This window comes from Solea senegalensis, linkage group LG21 (assembly GCF_019176455.1).
Source record: "Solea senegalensis isolate Sse05_10M linkage group LG21, IFAPA_SoseM_1, whole genome shotgun sequence".
Taxonomy (NCBI): Eukaryota; Metazoa; Chordata; class Actinopteri; order Pleuronectiformes; family Soleidae; genus Solea; species Solea senegalensis.
Window position 1 is genome coordinate 15,927,128 of NC_058040.1, and position 18,362 is coordinate 15,945,489.

The 18,362-nt window shown below is 44.7% G+C and overlaps 1 protein-coding gene across 2 annotated transcripts in view; it reads right to left on the reverse strand.

Moving 5' to 3' along the window:
- whrna (whirlin a) overlaps positions 1–18,362 on the reverse strand; it is a 98,939-nt gene that overhangs the window by 5,731 nt on the left and 74,846 nt on the right. Inside the window, exons 7-13 of one of the 2 annotated variants that reach the window (XM_044011958.1) lie at positions 17,412–17,624; positions 15,197–15,418; positions 14,270–14,302; positions 10,232–10,306; positions 7,905–8,490; positions 7,010–7,179; positions 4,427–4,549 (exon numbers count right to left, since the gene is read on the reverse strand). In XM_044011958.1, the coding sequence (XP_043867893.1) occupies positions 4,427–4,549; positions 7,010–7,179; positions 7,905–8,490; positions 10,232–10,306; positions 14,270–14,302; positions 15,197–15,418; positions 17,412–17,624 (1,422 nt within the window). The remainder of the gene's footprint in view (positions 1–4,426; positions 4,550–7,009; positions 7,180–7,904; positions 8,491–10,231; positions 10,307–14,269; positions 14,303–15,196; positions 15,419–17,411; positions 17,625–18,362) is intronic. The other variant, XM_044011959.1, reaches the window with a different exon arrangement.

An 18,362-nucleotide genomic window follows, 5' to 3' on the forward strand; every position in this document is an offset into this window, starting at 1 on the left:
CTGCTGATAAAGCTCGCTGAGTTTTGACTCCAGTGAGTTATTGGGTCATTGTTTTCAGATACAATTGAAAAACTGTTTTCTGTCTTTACTCCACGGTTGTAAATGTTTTCACATGTTCTCAGCTGCTGTTTTCTAACACACACATATATATATATATAACCTGAGAAGAGGAGAATCTGTGCATTTGCTTCACAGGGACCTTACAGATCAATACAAACATGGATGGATCACCATTATGCCCTGCAATCAGTTTTAAACGCCATAGCGACGACTCACAGCTCCTTTAGAACGGTCGATTCCAGCATTACGCTTCTTTAAAACCAATTGTAAAAGGAGAATTTACAGCTCACACATTTCACGGACCTGGAAACACAAAATAAGAAACAACATGTTCTTCCCTAAATGTTTTTTCCTCTTGGAGCTGACCTTATTAAGGCTTCTATCACCAGCAGTGTCTTCCACCACCATCAGCATCACCATCATCATCATCACCTCTCTTATTTACTGAGCCAACAACAATTACCTCGGGCCGGTGAAGCAAGGAGTCGTCCTGATGGGAAGATGGCGATGACAGCGGGCTGTCACCTCGGGAGGAGGCGATGGGGACAGATAACGCTTGGCTACTTCATCCTCCGGTGAGGAGGCCTCGTGCCCGCACAGATTTGGGGGAAACAGAAGCTAGAGAGTTGTTCTGCTGCAGCCTTGTGCACATCTGTGCTCACAGAGACGATAATTCACCGGTCAGGACGCCCAGAAACCAAAGCTCGCTTCCACCGCTTTCCTGAAGTACCCAAGGCCGTGTGCACTTCTGCTCTGAGGTCTAATAACGTTGAGTTAGCTTCCCCAAGGTGACAGCAAAGTTTTTACTTTTTCATCTTAAAACATTGTGCAAAAAAGTCATCTTGTTTTTCCTACAACAAGTGACCTTGAGGCTGAAGCTTTTATTAATGTCTTTAAATAACCAGGAAGCCAGAACGCGGTTATTGTTCAGGGATGCAGCAGCGGTGTCAGGGAACTTCTGGCCCGGTGTCACTTGTGACTGATCGCGTTTGGATCCAAGCAAACTGAAGTTCAGGTGAAATCCGTGCAATTAGAGAAACTCAGAGCCATTAGTTTAGAGACTGCTCAATAATTTAACCTGATTAAAGTTTCAGTCCATTTGTCAGACTGGTTTAATTTCTGTTACATTAGATTTAATCCTTGTTTACAGCTATTTGTCACTTACAAGGAACGAGTTCATCGCAAGCAGCAATTTCTATTTTTATTAGTCTTAGATTAAATATTCTTGCCCTCTCTGCTCGTGAAACAACATATAGAAAAAAATTACTTTTTTTGAAGGAAAGATTGGAAAACGCTCTTGGGAATAAAGTGCATTTAATAACATTCTATATGACTCTCAAATCACCAGTCCATTTACGCTCGCCTACAGTCGTGGGCTTTAGGTAGTGACTGGAAAACAATCAGGTCTCAATTACAGGCTGACAAAATAACTTTTCTTCACACAGTGGCTGCTGGTGTGGTGGCTAGAATTGATGCCTCACAGCATGAAGGTCAGCTGCTCAGATCCCGGTTTGACCAAGGGCCTTTTTATGTGGTTTGTCCAGAGTTTGCTTGGGTTCCCTCTGGGTCTCGGGCTTCCTACCACAATCCTAAAACTCTAAAACGTTCTGTTTGTCTCTGCACGTTGGACGGATGACCTGTCCAGGGTGTACCCTGCCTTTGTGTGGAAGAGGAAATGGTAGAAAGTGGGTGGACAGATGACTCAGTCATAGAGAGAGAGGATCAGGGAAGAGCTGGGAGTAAAACATAGGGAATTTGATCAGGAAGTCTCCTGGACAACCTCCATTGAAGGCATGTTGGTGAAGGTTCTCAGTCATCCAGGTCATGTTCTTCTTGAGCAGTCAGCTGTGGGTAACTGGGACTTGCTTTAGTTGCTCTCTGGACTCCTGGTATCAGCCTCAGAGGTTATTAAATACCTGGATCTTCTCATAAGTTAGTCAGATGTCTTCAACTCAGCTCAAGCAAGTCCAGTTGCCCACAGCCAACTACTGAAGAGAATTCCCTTGAAGGCACGATCAGAACTTGGGGTAGAACCAGAACCCACTGGATGGATTACATATCTAGCATGGCCTACTAACACCATGTTGGAGCTAGAGAGCATTGTAGGGGAGGGGGGCGTCTGGAAAAAATGTTAAAAAAATGTTCCCTCTGCGACCTGACGTCGGGATTAAAAATGTTTATTGTTATTTCTTCCAAATAGAGTAACAATTCCCACCACCTACGTGACATTCAAACACTCGTTCCTAAACCCTCATCGCTGCTTTCTTCTTAGACAATTCTCTCGCTGCTTTTGCATCCTTCACATCTACCTTGCCCTCTTTCCTCCAGTGCACACTCTTTGATTATAAGAACGTGCTGATTTCCAGTCCTTTTATCCCTCCCTTTGCAATCAGCAACCCTCTTTTATTTCAATCACCATCTCTGCAGAGTCAGAGACTGAGCGACAGCTCCGAGCGTGGTGTGGATTCTGGGCCGTGGACGCCTGTTGCTCTGATATTTAAATAGCGACTCCTCATTTTCTATGTGGTTAGGACATGATTAGTGCTACAGATGGTTCTGAGTTAATAGAAGGCTTTTTGACATGCAAATTACAGAGGAATATGACAATGACTTATTTTCAGAGGTCACATTTTCAGCTTAAATTATTGGATATTTGGATATTTTAGATATTATAGAGGATACACAGAACTCAAAACATCTGTTGCACCTACAGTAGCTGCTAAAGTAAAACAGCTACAGTAGCTGCTAAAGTAAAACAGCTACAGTAGCTGCAAAAATAAAACAGCTACAGTAGCTTCTAAAGTAAAACAGCTACAGTAGCTGCTAAAGTAAAACAGCTACAGTAGCTGCAAAAATAAAACAGCTACAGTAGCTGCAAAAATAAAACAGCTACAGTAGCTTCTAAAGTAAAACAGCTACAGTAGCTGCTAAAGTAAAACAGCTACAGTAGCTGCTAAAATAAAATAGCTACTGTAGCTGCAAAAATAAAACAGCTACTGTAGCTGCTAAAGTAAAACAGCTACAGTAGCTGCTACCGTAATATAGCTGCTAATGGAATAGCGCTTAGAAGCTGCTACATCAAAGACTGATGCAACAGACTCTGGCTATAGAAGCTGCTAAAGTCAAACAGCTAATGTACAGTAGTGGCTAACGTAGCAGCTGCTAGTTTTGCTCAAGTTAAAAGGTAATGCCACCATTACCGTTTCGCTACAGTAGCTTCTAATGTTAAACACTGATACAGAGAACAGCTAAATTCAAACAGCTGCTGTCAAATAGATGCTAGGCCTATGATGGTGGCTAATAGCAAGTAGCTGCTTGTGTATTAGCTGCTAAAGTAAAACTATAATGTCACAACGTTTGGCAACAGCAGCTGCTAATGTCCGACACTGATACAACAGACTCACACACTTACGGTAGCTGCACTTACGGTAGCTGTTACAGTATATAACAGATACTGTAGATGCTATGTAAGTGGCTAATATGGCATCTGCTAGTGTATTAGCTGCTATGTCACAACGTCTGGCTCCAGCAGCTGCTAAAGTCAAATAAAGATGTCAGTTGAAGCCCACTAAGGCTATAAACACTGATGCCACAATGTCTAGTTATGTAGCTGCTAACATTAAACACTGATGCTACAGCTACAATAGCTGCTAGTGTTAAATCCTGTTGCCACAAAGTCTGGCTCCATAGCTGCCAAAGTCAAACACAGATTACTCTGCATTTGGCTTCAATGCTAAAGTCAAATTCCAGCTAGCAGCTACAGTTACTGCTGTGAAGTCCTCTTACAGGATGGACAAGAACATGAGTTTGGTGACATTGTTAATGCAATAAAAACTCATTCAAACATCCAAAAGGAGCCTCCTCAGCTTCTTCTTTCTAATCGCCCTTTTCTCACCTTTCAAACAAAAATCCATTTAGATCCAGACTCAAAAAAACACCTGTTCTTGACTGTCCTTCCCCTCATGAACCCACTCCACATTATTTTAATGATGTCTTTTCTTCTCTGTTTTTAATCTTTTGTATATATCTTCTTTTATCCATGTTTTACTACTGAAAAAAAAATGTATTACTATTATTATTCATAATTATCCAGAAAGCTACAGCAACCTGTACTGGCTCAACCTTCTTGTGATGGCAGCTTCCCGTTAAAAAGAGAGTAATAGTTTTACTTTATAAAGCAAATCTAGTTTAATATCAGGTTTGATTATTGTGCTAAACGTTGCCTGAGAGCAAAATGAAACTAACCACGGTCAAACTGCTCAGTGGGTCATTTCCACTCAAATGGAGGTGAACTAAAAGGTGCTTTTATAAGTATTATCTTCTTCTTTGCTGTTTTTATGAACATGATGTTTTCTACGTGACTCACCTGTATTGTGACAATTCTTGGCAGCGGCTGGCGAGTGTTGGCTCCTCCTTCAATGGCGATACCCAGGGTGGTGGCGCTCTTTGCCACCCGCACTAGTGCAGAGGTGGGCTCCAACAAACCCGGCTACAGCGAGGAAGAGGACAGGTTATAATGAAAGAAAAATGTTATTTTATGCTTCCTTTTTTAAACCCAGTTTGAACATAAAGTTATACGCCGTCCTTTTGTGTAGTTGCATTAATGCTGTGTTTTCATCATGGTACGGTTGGGTTTGGTACAGTATGGTAATCGCTGGGTCAGGCTTGCGTTTCGACTGAGATCAGTACCTTAACTTGGCCGCATAGCGTGACGTCGTACCGGTACGACGACAACAAACAACGCCACTGAACGCGTCACAACAGACAACAAAGGAGGACATCTAGCAGCTCTCTGTCCTGTTTGTCTCAACAAGACGTTAAACTTCGTATGAGAACAGATGTCTCTGGTGACTCCCACCCCTAATATTTACACCAATCGCAAGGGAGTGAGGTTTTTCTGTCGCCATCCGATCAGTTGAATATTGTGGGTGGAGCTAGACTGACCGTATCCTACCATTTTAGTTTGCCAAAGAACTTATTTTGGTACTATTCCTAATGGAAACGCAAAAAACCTTGTATTATACCAAAATCAAACCGTTCCACTTGGTGCAAACACGGCTACAGTTTGGAACTCGGAAGTTGGAGCTGGGATTGACGATACCCTTATGTTCATCGCGTTCGGGGGAAAATACACAGACATAAAAGTATCCCAGGCTAGTTATTGTTACTCAATAACAACATGTCTATGGGTAAAAATTGAACAGTACTATGTGTACGACTGATTTACTGTGAGCTGGAAATTCCGCATCCCGACTGCTAACGGAACGCACCATACAGTCGTCTTCAGGTGGATTTACTGTTTTTTTACATGTATATGTTCAGTCCTGGTGGTGCATTAAATAACCATTTATGCATTTCCCACAATGCAACGGTGTTTCCATTATTCCATGACCTTTTATTGTAAACCCGCTGTTCCACTGGCTTCTGTAACTCAGCTGGGGATTTTTTCCCTCATCTGTGTGTTTTTGAGCTTGCGTTTGCACATAATATTATTTTTAGATGAATGTCAGCTGTGGGGTGGCCCGGTGCTCCACACCCATTCAAAATATTATATACTGTACATAAAACTGCAGAGGAAAAACAAGTCAATGTTTTACGCCTCCTGCCTCAGTGAAACAGCCACTGGACGGCAATCATTCACCTTTTTCTTAAAGTAAAATAATTCTACACCGATTAAGAACCAGAGGGTGATTTAAAATCTTTGATTACGCTTCTCTGCAGTGACAGTGAATGATGATGTGATGTGAGTGAATTAATGACATGAGTAAAAAGGACAAAAAAAAGACAGATGGAAGAGGGATACGATCACAGCTCAGATTATGGTGAAAGATTAGCAGTTAATTAGCAGTTAATCACACTGATTCATCAACGTGTGCATCATTCAGCTAACATAACTTAACCCATGGTTTTTACTGTGGCTGCAAACACTGATTATTATCCAGAAGATCTGATGATGAGTTTGGTGCATAGATACGGTCACAGGTGGGCGGGTCACGGGTTCAGTCAAACATGGCTACGACAAGAAAACGCAACCATATGTAAAAAAAAGAAAAGAACGGCTTATCTATGTAAGTTTAAGTCTATTTTCTGCATTATGTTGCTGACGTTTCTAGAAACTGGAGTTTGTGTCACTTTGTGATTTGCTGCACCAAAGCCCATAGAGAAAATCAGAGATTTTAACATCACAGCACACAGGAGTTGTCGGTCCACTGCTGCCTCCATCACTAAATTCAAATGTCTTATTTTGTGAATTCTGCATTTGAAACTCTTTGCTCGGATTCCCCTCAGTGACACAAAGTGACCACACGAGGCAGCAGCAGACCAGCAGCTCCTGTGTCCACGTTGGCTAAAATGGCTGATTTTCTCTATGGAGTTTGGTGCAGGGAGAGTGAGTGGTTCAGGTTGTCAAACCCACTGTCGTTTCCCCCTTTTCTTCTTCTTTCATTCTTCATCAGTCTTATCACTCCAGTTACACTTACCTGGTAAGTGTTTGTAGATTACTCACTCTCCCTGCACCAAACCCCATAGAGAAAATCAGTGATTTTTACATCACTTCACACATGAGTTAATAATCAACTGTCGTCTCTTTCAGTAAGTTAAACTGTGTTATTACGTAACTTTCGGTGTTTGAAATAGTTTGTCTTTATTACGTAGAGCGACAAACTCACCAAAAGGGGGCACCAGTCACCCTGAGACTCAGGTGTCCCAGTGAGCTAAAAACGTGTATTTCCTCTATGGAGTTTGGTGTGGGGGAGAAAAGCAGCACAATAATAATAAACTGGTGATTTTATAAGGTGAACCTTTTTCTCTTGTCTTGGACACAACTATGTTTCACTGACATGGCGTCCACCGTCCGTCCATGTTTAAGTATTCTAACCACACACACACACACATAAAAGAAATCCCTGACACAGCTCTTCTGATAATAACCCCGCCCCCTTCCCCTCACCGGTTTGGAGGGCTTGTCCCCCCCGCCTCCCTGGGTGTCTCGCGGGGGGAGGCGAGTGCGTGAGGAATGGGGGCTGCTGTCTTTGCTGACGTGTGCTGACTCAGCAATGTCCACGCCACTGTCCTCACTGAGGGTCGGGCCGCTGTCTGACAGCTGAGACAGGGCGCCACCTGGGGGAGGGGAGGGGGAGCAGGCAGACACGATGTCAGGGAATCTCGGTCACATCACACTGATCAGCGACTGCCACACACACACACACACACACACACACTGACCATTAAAACCAAAGAAGAAAGATTTAATTTAAGATTTAATTTAAGATTAGTGCTCCAGTGGTAATGGAACACAATGTTCTGGAAGATTGCTCATTACTTCCACCACATTATAGAAGAGAGAGATTATAAATAGCGTCTGACTTCTAATTGAAACTACAGCGCAGTGACGAAGATCCAAATACGACAAACACCGCTGTGTCACGTCTACAAACTAAAGAAGAAGCTTCAAAAGTTTGTCGGACATTTTCCAGCACGGTCAGCATGTGCAGCTCCAGTGCATTATAAAAAAACAGAAAAAGGAAAGTGGGTCTGTCCATTCTTTCTGGAGCCAGTTACACTCCAGTGAAGTGGCGAGGACGGAGCGTCTCGCACCATAAATTCAGATACTGAAGAAAAAATACTCACACGACACTCGACACTTTGGGATATTTTTCTGCCCTGATGCACTGAAATTGTGATGATTTACACATTAAAGGGACAGTTCTCACCACATAAACTCTACATCATGTGAGTTTCTTTATCTCACTGTTTTATCACAAGGAACTGAAGTTAGCGTCACTCTCCCTGCACCAAAGAGAAAATCATGGATTTACACAACTCCTGTGATCTCGGTTCCTCACCTCGGGCCTGTGGCAGCGGCCGCACCTCGTTGACGTCGGGCTCTGCGTTCGGCCTGTGAACCTCCACTGTGACAAACTGTGCTTTAGACGCGGGGGAGGCTTTGGACAGGGACGCTGACTTTAGGGGCAGAGACGGGGGAGGCTGGGGAGCCGGGAGTGCAGGTGGCGGCGGTGGTGACGGGGACGGGGCGGCGGGTTTGGGGCCTCTGCTGGGGGACTGGACTCTGGGAAACGGGCCGATGTTGTGCGCGGCGACCTTGGACAACTGCGCGGCTTTAATTTGCTCTTTCTTGGACGGCGCGGAAAGATCTCTCTTTCTGACGGCCGCGTAGTCCTGAGACGCCGCCGGGTCCCTGGGGTGTTGTCGTTTGTGGTGTTGTGCGGGTGCAGGTGAGGGCGGGGCTGCGGCGCGCGGCGCCTCTCTGCTGTGGCCGTGGGAAGGCGGGGCCGTGAAGTACAAGCCTGAGTGGGAGGATTCGCTTTTGTTGCGCAGCTCTTGTCTACTTTGGCGCCTCTGCACCCCGGGAGGGGGCGGGGGCTTGAAGGAGGGAGGGGGCTCGGCGGTGGCGGCGGACTGTACATCATCCTGAAGTGAGAGGATATTCATCATCATTGATTAGGGGGTGAATCAGTTTATTGTAGCACAATATACTGCAATAGAAAATGTGAGCGCATGAGTGATGGAGCTGTAATCTGCGGAACGTTTGTTTGCATACATTAAAGTGAGGTTGTGTGAGGTCAGTGTCACTGTGCTCTGTGTGCCAGTAGAGCTGCTCATGTCACATGACTCATGTCACGTGACTCGTTCCTGTCATTAACAGCACCGGCGCCGGATTCAACCCGTCACTTTAACCCTTTCTGTCTCTGGTGATAAAACTGTTCTACTGTACAGTTTCTACCAGGGTATGTGATCAGAGAGGAGCGTGAAAGGGCCTGTTGCCATAACAACAGAGAAAACCTTCCTCTTCAGAATATGTTTGGCCTCTTTATTTCATCATTAAACATTAGACAGGGACGTTTGTGAAAGAACAGCCCACACCAGGGTCCACTGACAAATGCAGCACGTCATTGATCCAGCGCTGCTTTCATCGCTCTGTTCATATGTTATTTTAAAACTTCTGCGTTTGATAAACTTTTGCTCGGCTTTACTTCAGTGACACGAACGTAGAACGTGAGGCAGCGGCAGAGCGACAGAGCAGGAGCTGCGTGTTTTACTGAGGGGTTTGGTGTGAGAGGCTAATGAGCGCTTTGCACGACTTCACACTTGTCCTGTTGTTTCTAAACAGAGATACGACAGCGAGTCTTTGTGCAGCAGAAAAAACGCTGCAAAAACTTTTCTCCTCTTCATAATATGCACAAACTCAAAGAGTGAAACAGTGACGTGAGAAACACACGAAAAACAAATGAGCACAAATAAACTTCACAAAAGAAAAGTAGTGAATGATTTGACCTTCCTCTCTTCCGTCTGCTGTGGTTCATTACAAACAAATGACATGTACTCGTGATATCGCTCGCTGTGTTGCCGTGGAAACTGAGGTCGCCCGGCAGTCTTTAACTTAATCGGCAACTTAAGGTGCAACACTGAGCTTGTCCTTGCAGAGATTAAGAGGAGATTAAGACGGAGGAGGAGCCTTGGCACAGAACAGGAGGAACATCATGATTAGACTCTGCGTTCCATGTTCCACAGAGACAAGTAACCGCAGAGACCGCAGTGACGCGTCCACAGACACCAGTGGGACAACACCGTGTGGATGACTCATTAAACTGGACACAAAAGAGTTAAAGGGACAGTTTTCACAGTGTGGATGCAGAACATGGTCACGTTAAGGAACACTTACACTCGTCCAAAGGTCATCTCCGTCACTACCCTACAGATGGACATTTACACTATGGAGATGACGGAGATTTCAATTTCAATATGTCCATATGTCCATATGTCCACCGCAACTTTTTACAACTCGCTTCAGTAGATAGACCCTTGAATTAATGCCTGTACAAACTCTACATCTTGTTTCCCTGACTGAATGGACTACTGACCCTCTACTGCCCCCCCCCAAAATGTCCAGTGGTATTGCTCCGTTTCGTCCAAGATGAAGACAAAGTATGGACGAAAAGGCTCCATCTGTGTATAGACGGGCCTTTAAAGTCTTGGAATTCCAACTTTCCTTGTTGCACCTTGGGAAAATTCCAACCTCCCAGTTCAACTGGAACGTACCATTGTGTACAAATCCTACAGAATCAGCCACGTCTCGATTTCCCTCCTTTCCGTCTCCCGATTGCTCCTCACTGTCTTAGCCAACGTTATCAGGCCGACGCAGGCACCTTACCAGAGAGATGTCAGTCAGCAGCGTGTTCAGACTCTCCGGAGGATCCTCTCCATTACTCTCCACCACGCTGTCGTTCTGCGAGACGCAGGAAAGAGACAGAGAAGCAAAGAGGGGGAGGAACGAGGGAGGGAGGGAGAGTGATGTGTTTATCCCAAAGCAAATGGCAAAGGATTTTAAATTGGTGAATGTTCTGCAAGTGGAAAACGCCATTTTCAGGCATGAATTGTCTAAAAATAAAATGTCCAGACGTTTTCTAGAGTTTCTAGAGTTTGCTGTTTACACATGAGTAAGATTATCTACCAGCAGGAGAACGTCCAGTAACATAACAAGCAATTCATCACAAACAAAGTCAGTCCAAACACTTGAGTAGATGAACGTGAAGCAGCGGTTTATTGTCGTTGACTTCGGTCACTCAAATGGAAACATGGAGCTTGGCTGGAGCTGCAGGAGCCCAAACACCCGCTAACTCGCAGAGAGTTAGCAAAGGTCCACCGTGGTCCGCATGATGATCCGCGTCTGCTGACGTACACGAGCTGCCGACAACATTCCGAACAACTCTGTCCACGGATTCTCGTCTCGGTCAAAGAAGATAACCGTGATGCTAGCTTTGAAGAGAGTTAAGCACTTCAATTATGGAACCGAGTGCAAAGAGCACGTTGGTTGCACGTGGACAGCGCATTCGCCAGCGGGTAGGTGGAGTTTTAAGCCCCGCTCACCAAGCAGAAAAACATTTAGACAACAGAAGAATGGTCATCCGAGCCTCGACCCGGCGATCCTCGACCCGGCCGACACCCCGACTCCTCTGTCCGAGGGAGCTGTAGCATCGTTCTCGTCTTCTTCTTGAATGTGTCCAAGCTTGTGCCGCTACCCGGTGGCGAGGTTGGATACTACAGGACCCTGAAGTGCTAGTATACCATCGTCCGCTACATGTGCCGCGCAATGGAAGTACACCACGAGCTTTAACCTGCTCCCACCCACTTAAATGCTCCCCTAAAGGCCCTAAATTACCCCTCGACTACTCCGTCCATTAAAGGATTGTCGTCTGGCCAACACAAGACAATCCAGACTCTTTTCATGTGTCGTTTCACGCTACCAAATCGCTGCCTGTCTCTCCTTACCCCCTCCCCCCTCAGCTGCACAGTCTCCTTCCACACTTGGATCCACCTCGGCACTGTTCCTATCTTCCTACTTCTATGTCGCTTATTGCCCTGAACCTATTCCTTATAATCCACCCGTACAACCTGTCACTCCAAGAATTCAAGGAAATACAAATGAGCATGAACTCCCGGTGAGAAATCGTGAGCTCTAGTACGCGTGTGTGAGGCATCCCCTCACTTTAGTACGAATGGAACCATATTCACGTCCGCGCAAGAGGAAATACGTAGCAGCCCTGCAGACATGGAGGACAGAAAGTATTATGGAACCCTTCCTGTTGTGTTCTCACTCTGAAATGATCTGTAAATATGATTAAAAACCTGGTGCCGTGCTGAGAAATGAATAGACACTCATGAGATCAGTTCAAAGCCGGACTTGGAGGCTCAGTCCCTGCTGCTGCTGCTGCTGCTGCTGCTGCTGCTGCAGCGGAGGAGGAGGAGGAGGAGGAGGAGGAGGTGATTTGTGAAGGACCTGTGAGAGATATATTCGGACGTGGGAAGCTGCTTTTGACTCGACAAAAAGCACCGTCACTTCAGCTTAATTAGCCCTCGTACTGTAGCTGCTGCGCTCACAGACAATCAATTTATCACAACGGTTGATCGGCTTCCTACGAGCGAAGACGCTGCGAGCAATCACAGCACGCTGCGTTTGTGTGTCTGCACCAGCGAGAGCGGCGTCTCCTGCCGTGTAGAGAATTCTCTCTTTTTTAATGAGCGTCCAGATGTGTCTTCTGCTGTCAGTGCAGGTGAGACAATATCGTCTTCTGTGCATCGCAAAAAAACAGCAAACAAAACAAAAAAAAAAACATAATATTGTCCTCTACTGACAGCCTGAAGGTTTGCCTGCTCACAGCACAACACAACACAACACAACACAACACAACACACACACAACACAACACAAGCACACATGAACACCTGAACCGTCCCTTTAACTCCTCTGTGACTGTGGTTACACATCAGAGTTTAAAGTTTTTAAATCAGGAAAAACACGGCAAACAAAATCACTGCAAACACAAGTGACTGTGAGTGTGTGTGTGTGTGTGTGAGCATGAGTGTGTGTTTGTTTGGCGTGTGTGTGTGTGTTTGTGTGTGAGCATGATGTGTGTGTGTGTTTGTGTGAGCATGTGTGTGTGTGACAGTGTGTGTGTGAGTGTGTGTGAGCATGATGTGTGTGTGTGTGTGTGAGCATGTGTGTGTGTGAGCATGAGTGTGTGTGTGTGTGAGTGTGTGTGTGTTTGTGAGTGAAGTGTGTGTGTGAGCATGAGTGTGTTTGTGTGAGCATGAGTGTGTGTTTGTGTGTGAGCATGTGTGAGCATGAGTGTGTGTTGTGTGAGCATGAGTGTGTGTGTGTGAGCATGTGTGTGTGTTTGTGTGAGCATGAGTGTGTGTTTGTGTGAGCATGAGTGTGTTTGTGTGAGCATGTGTGTGTTGTGTGGTGTGTTTGTGTGAGCATGTGTGTGTGTGTTTGTGTGTGAGCATGAGTGTGTGTTGTGTGTGTGTGTGAGCATGTGTGTGTTGTGTGAGCATGAGTGTGTGTGTGTTGTGTGTGTGTTTGTGTGAGCATGTGTGTGTGTGTGTGTGTGAGCATGAGTGTGTGTTTGTGTGAGCATGTGTGTGTGTGTGTGTGTGTGTGTGTGTGAGCATGTGTGTGTGTGAGCATGTGTGTGTGTGTGCAGCATGTGTGTGTGTGAGCATGAGTGTGTGTTGTGTGAGCATGAGTGTGTGTGTGTGTGAGCATGTGTGTGTGTGTTTGTGTGAGCATGAGTGTGTTTGTGTGAGCATGAGTGTGTGTTTGTGTGAGTGTGTGTGTGTGTGAGCATGAGTGTGTGTGTGTGTGTGAGCATGTGTGTGTGTGTTTGTGTGAGCATGAGTGTGTGTGTTTGTGTGAGCATTATTAGGGGCATTTTATGCCAGCACACTAAAACGCCTTCATTGTCTGCATAAAGACGTTAACTTGAGATAAAGAAAGGTGAGGGTGATAAGTGTCATGGCACGTGTGAACGCAGTGGACGCCTGTGCACACGCTTGTCTCATTTAGGAAATCATCGATTTAACATCACAGAGACACAGGAGCTGTTGATCCACTGCTGCCGAGTCGAGGATGTTACTGTCACTGGTCACCTGCATGTGTCTGTGACGTGTCACCTTTCAGCACCTGTGTGGTGTCTTTATACATATATAAATATATTAGCATTTGTAAATAAAGTAAATCATTATTTGTACATTGAGACGAGCGTGCGCACAGGCGTCCGCTGCGTGCGCACGTGGCACGGCACAAATGACCCCCTCGCTGTTTATTTCCACAAACACTACACAGTGTGTGCCTGTACGCTCATCAACAGTCACGCGTGGACTTCATGTCACGTATTTGAGGCGTAGTTCACCGCGTGCAGTGTCTGCGTGACGTCTACGTGACGCCCGTCTGTCCATTGAAAGTGAATGAATTTACATGTTAGAGGTTTGATGTCATCGCAGAGACGCTGTACACGCATTTTTACTATAGTGTGCTGGCATTAAATGCCCCTGATAGTGTATGTGCGTGTGCGTGTGTGTGTGATGCGTGTGCGCTTGGCGTGTGCGTGTGTGTGTGTGTGTGTGTGTGTGCGTGTGCGCGTGTGTGTGTGTGTGTGTGTGTGTGTGTGCGTGCGTGTGTGTATGCGTGTGTAATGCGTGTGTGTGCATGTATTGCGTAGCGTGCGTAATGCGTGTGTGCGTGAAAAAGGTGTGGCGCGTGTGTGTGTGTGTGTGTGTGTGTAAGCGTGCGGCAGTGCGTGTGTGTGTGTGTGTGTGTGTGTGTGTGTGTGTGTCTCAGCTTCTCTTTGTATCCATGTGTGACTTTGTGTTAGAAAGTATTTGTCTCTCTCAGAGCAGTGATCCCTACCTCCATCATATCTATCAGCCAGAGCAGTCTCTCCTATGAAGTGGGGGGGCGACAGTGTGTGTGTGTGTGTGTGTGGGGGGTTGTGGAGTGCGGAGACAAACACAAGCTATCACACATCAGCAGGAAGACTTTTCAATCTCAGTGGGCAGAAGCTGAAACGTGTCATTGCTCAACCCGACAAAACACACACACACATACACGCACTCACACACAGACGGACACACTCACACACAGACGGACACACTCACACACAGACGGACACACACACATACACACAGTGAGTCAGAGCTCCATCCATCAACATTTGTGCATACGTGCTTTGTGCACGTAATGACATCATAAACTAAGTCAAAGTGGACGATGTGAGTTTACAGTTGGTCACATTTTTGTTGAAATATATTAAATTTAACGTTTCTTGTTGCAACATTTAAAATGATGCTGAGACTCCGACAACCGTCGCTGACAGGAAACGGAAGTTTGTAAACCGCTCACTCTCCCGCACCAAACCCCATAGAGAAAATCAGCGTTTTTAGTTTGCACGGACACAGGAGCTGCTGGTGCACTGCTGCCTCGTGTGGTCACTTTGTGTCACTGAGGCTAATCTGAACAAAGGATTTCAAACACAGACGTCACTAAATAAGACATTTGAACTCGCTGACGGACGCAGCAGTGGATCAACAGCTCCTGTGTCTCTGTGATGTTAAATCGATGATTTCCTCTATGGGCTTTGGTGCGTGAAACAAACAGTTCACAAACCTCAGTTTCCTGTTGGCCTCACTTCACCGTGATCGTACGTAGCTCCAGCATTAGCCGCAGGTGAGTAATCACTGATTGTGACTGAGCTAATTACCCACGGTTACTCCCTAAAAGGCAAAAGTCGGGGGTAAAAAGAGGGATAATAATAAGGGTGTGATAAAGGTTCGGTACCCGTGCAGAGCTGAGGGTGGTGTTGGTCATGAAGCTGGCTGAAGACGAGGTCAGGGTGTCAGGGTAGGACACCATGGACAGGGAGTCCGGCTGCATGGCGGCGGCTCCGGCTTTGCCCTGACGAGCCTTCAGGGCCTGAATCTCACGCCGCAGCACCATCCCGTCAAAACACTCCAGGTCCTGCGGGGTGACCAGGCCTCGGACCTCGGACAGCAGAGAGAACTGAGGACAAGAGAGGACAACAAACAGTCTTTATTTACACAATCTTAAGTCTATGACATCTTAAGGACATGTTCTCTGCTTTATCTCTAAGTTTGACTGAACAAGAAAGTGAAGTTTGTAAACGCCACACCAAACCCCATAGAGAAAATCACTGATTTTAGCTCACGTGGACACAGGAGCTGCTGGTCTACTGCTGCCTCGTGTGGTCACTTTGTGTCACTTCAGTGAATGGGAACTAAGTATTTCAAACACAGAATTTTACAAAGGAACACATTTTAATTTACTGATGGAGGCAGCAGTGGATCAACAACTCCTGTGTGCTGTGATGTTAAAATGGATGATTTTCTCTATGGGGTTTGGTGCGGGGAACTAAGACGTTTACAAAGTTGAAAACTGTTGTCTAATATCAAGAGAACATGCTCTCAAGATGGCGCACACTCTCTTTAAACCATTCTTTGAATCCCAGCTCTGTTAAAGCACATGTGCAGTGCAGTGACTCGGCTGAAGCTAAATAACACGTAGATTTGTGAGATAAGACATGAGAGTTGACAATATGGGAGTTTTACGATGTTTCTGAATTGACCGTCTTCACATTTTATGAAGCTCATCAGACTTTTTCTCTCTCTCTGTCTCCGTGAAGAACAATTAAACATTTTTTCATACGTCTGAGCGTGGGTGTTGTATTTATGAGCTGAGATAAATGTGCAGCAGTGTTCACTCCGGCCTCCGCTCAATTTTATGGTGCATTCTAAGAACAAAGTTGGATTTACTCATTCGTGCTTGAATTAACTCTAAATTGCTGCTTTTCCATTTTACAGCTCGAGCACGACTCAACTACTCTACTCTACTCTTTAGGGTTATCGTTCTATAGAGAGTTCTTTTCATTAGAATCAGTAAAATTAAAAAGGATTTCCAGCTCACGATGGCCGGCTTTCAGCAGTAAATACACCAGACTGTTAAATATTAGGATTTTAGACATTTCCTTTGCTAAATGATGGAGATTAACACACGTTTTTAAAGGATTTTTAAGCATTTTTAACTTTGATCCTCGTGTCACACGTCGCACTCATGACTCTTCAGTGACGACACTCTCTGACCAATCAGAGGGATTTAGAACTTTAAGTAGAATTTGGAACTTTGAGTATATTTTGGAACTTTGAGTAGAATTTGGAACTTTGAGTAGATTTTGGAACTTTGAGTATAATTTGGAATGTTGAGTAGATTTTGGAACCTTAAGTATAATTTGGAACTTTAAGTAGATTTTGAAACTTTAAGTATAATTTGGAACTATAAGTATAATTTGGAACTTTAAGTATAATTTGGAACTATAAGTAGAATTTGGAACTTTGAGTAGATTTTGGAACTTTAAGTAGAATTTGGAACTTTAAGTAGAATTTGAAACTTTAAGTAGAATTTGGAACTATAAGTATAATTTGGAACTTTGAGTAGATTTTGGAACTTTGACTATAATTTGGAACTTTGAGTAGATTTTGGAACTTTGAGTATAATTTGGAACTATAAGTATAATTTGGACTGTTGAGTAGATTTTGGAACTTCAAGTATAATTTGGAACTTCAAGTATAATTTGGAACTTTAAGTATAATTTGGAACTTTAAGTAGATTTTGAAACTTTAAGTAGAATTTGGAACTATAAGTAGAATTTGGAACTATAAGTAGAATTTGGAACTATAAGTAGAATTTGGAACAGAATTGTAAACAGAAAACCAAACAGAGTCGCAGCAAGTGAAACTTCGATGCAAACAAATAAAACACAGTAATTCATGAATGATTAAATGGATAATTAATTTGCATGTAATTTGTATTTTTTACTGGTGTTTACAAAGTGTTGTTTGCTTTTAGAAAAGTGTTATTTGATAATATTGCCACAAGTCCATTGAAATCATCTCTATATAATATATATAATAACATATACAGTATATATAAATGATTTAAAGCAGGGACACAGAGTGTCACAGCTCGATGAAAGCCTCACTTTAGCGTGCGTGTTGAGCAGCTCGAACAGCGCCATGACCAGCTGCTCCGCCCCGATGTGTCCGTCCCGGTATTCCTCCACGTAGTAGCCCATGGTCTGCCGCTCGGCCTCCGTCAGCAGGTGGCGTGCCTTCTCCTCCAGCATGGCCCGCGACTGGTTCACCAGGCTGGACAGAGTCACCTGTGAGCCCGCGACGCCTTTATAAAAGCCCGGCTGAAAACACAAAGACACAGCACATTTGAAGATTTAGAAACAATCTCATTTCTTATGTTTTGGGCAGATGATGGAGCGAGGTCAGGGAGAGCAGCGGAGGAGCCACTAAAACGGGATTGGATTGCTTTCTTTTATGGAACGGACAAATGAAGACAAAATGAGGAGAAAACACAAGGAGCAGAAAAAAAGAGAAGAAATATTGATTGTGGCGAGCAAGGTTGGAAGAAAGGGGGATTGTGAGGCTAATGTAGAACAAAAGAGAAGAAAAAAAGAGAGGACAGTGGGTTTGACAACGTTCTGTGAAAAAAAACAGCCATTTTAGCTCACGGTGACACAGGCGCTGCTGGTCCGCTGCTGCCTCGTGTGGTCACTTTGTGTCACTGAGGTCAATCTGAACAAAGAGTTTCAAAGTAAAACGTTTGAACTTAGTGATGGAGGCAGCAGTGGATCAACAGCTCCTGTGTGCTGTGGTGTTCAAATCGTCCATTTCCTCGATGGGGTTTGGTGCAGCGATTTACAAAGTGACACAAACTCCAGTTTCTAGTCACAAAAGGGTGTCAAACACGTTTTCACTGAGTTTTCACTGAGTTTTCACTGAGTTTTCACTGAGCGTCCGTGTCTCAAAGCAGGTTATTGTTGCCACCACACTTCAAAAAAACAACCCTGAAATATCCCTTTTCAAAATGCTAAAAAAGAGACTCAAATTGGGAGTAACCATGGATACAAAAAGTTCTTTTG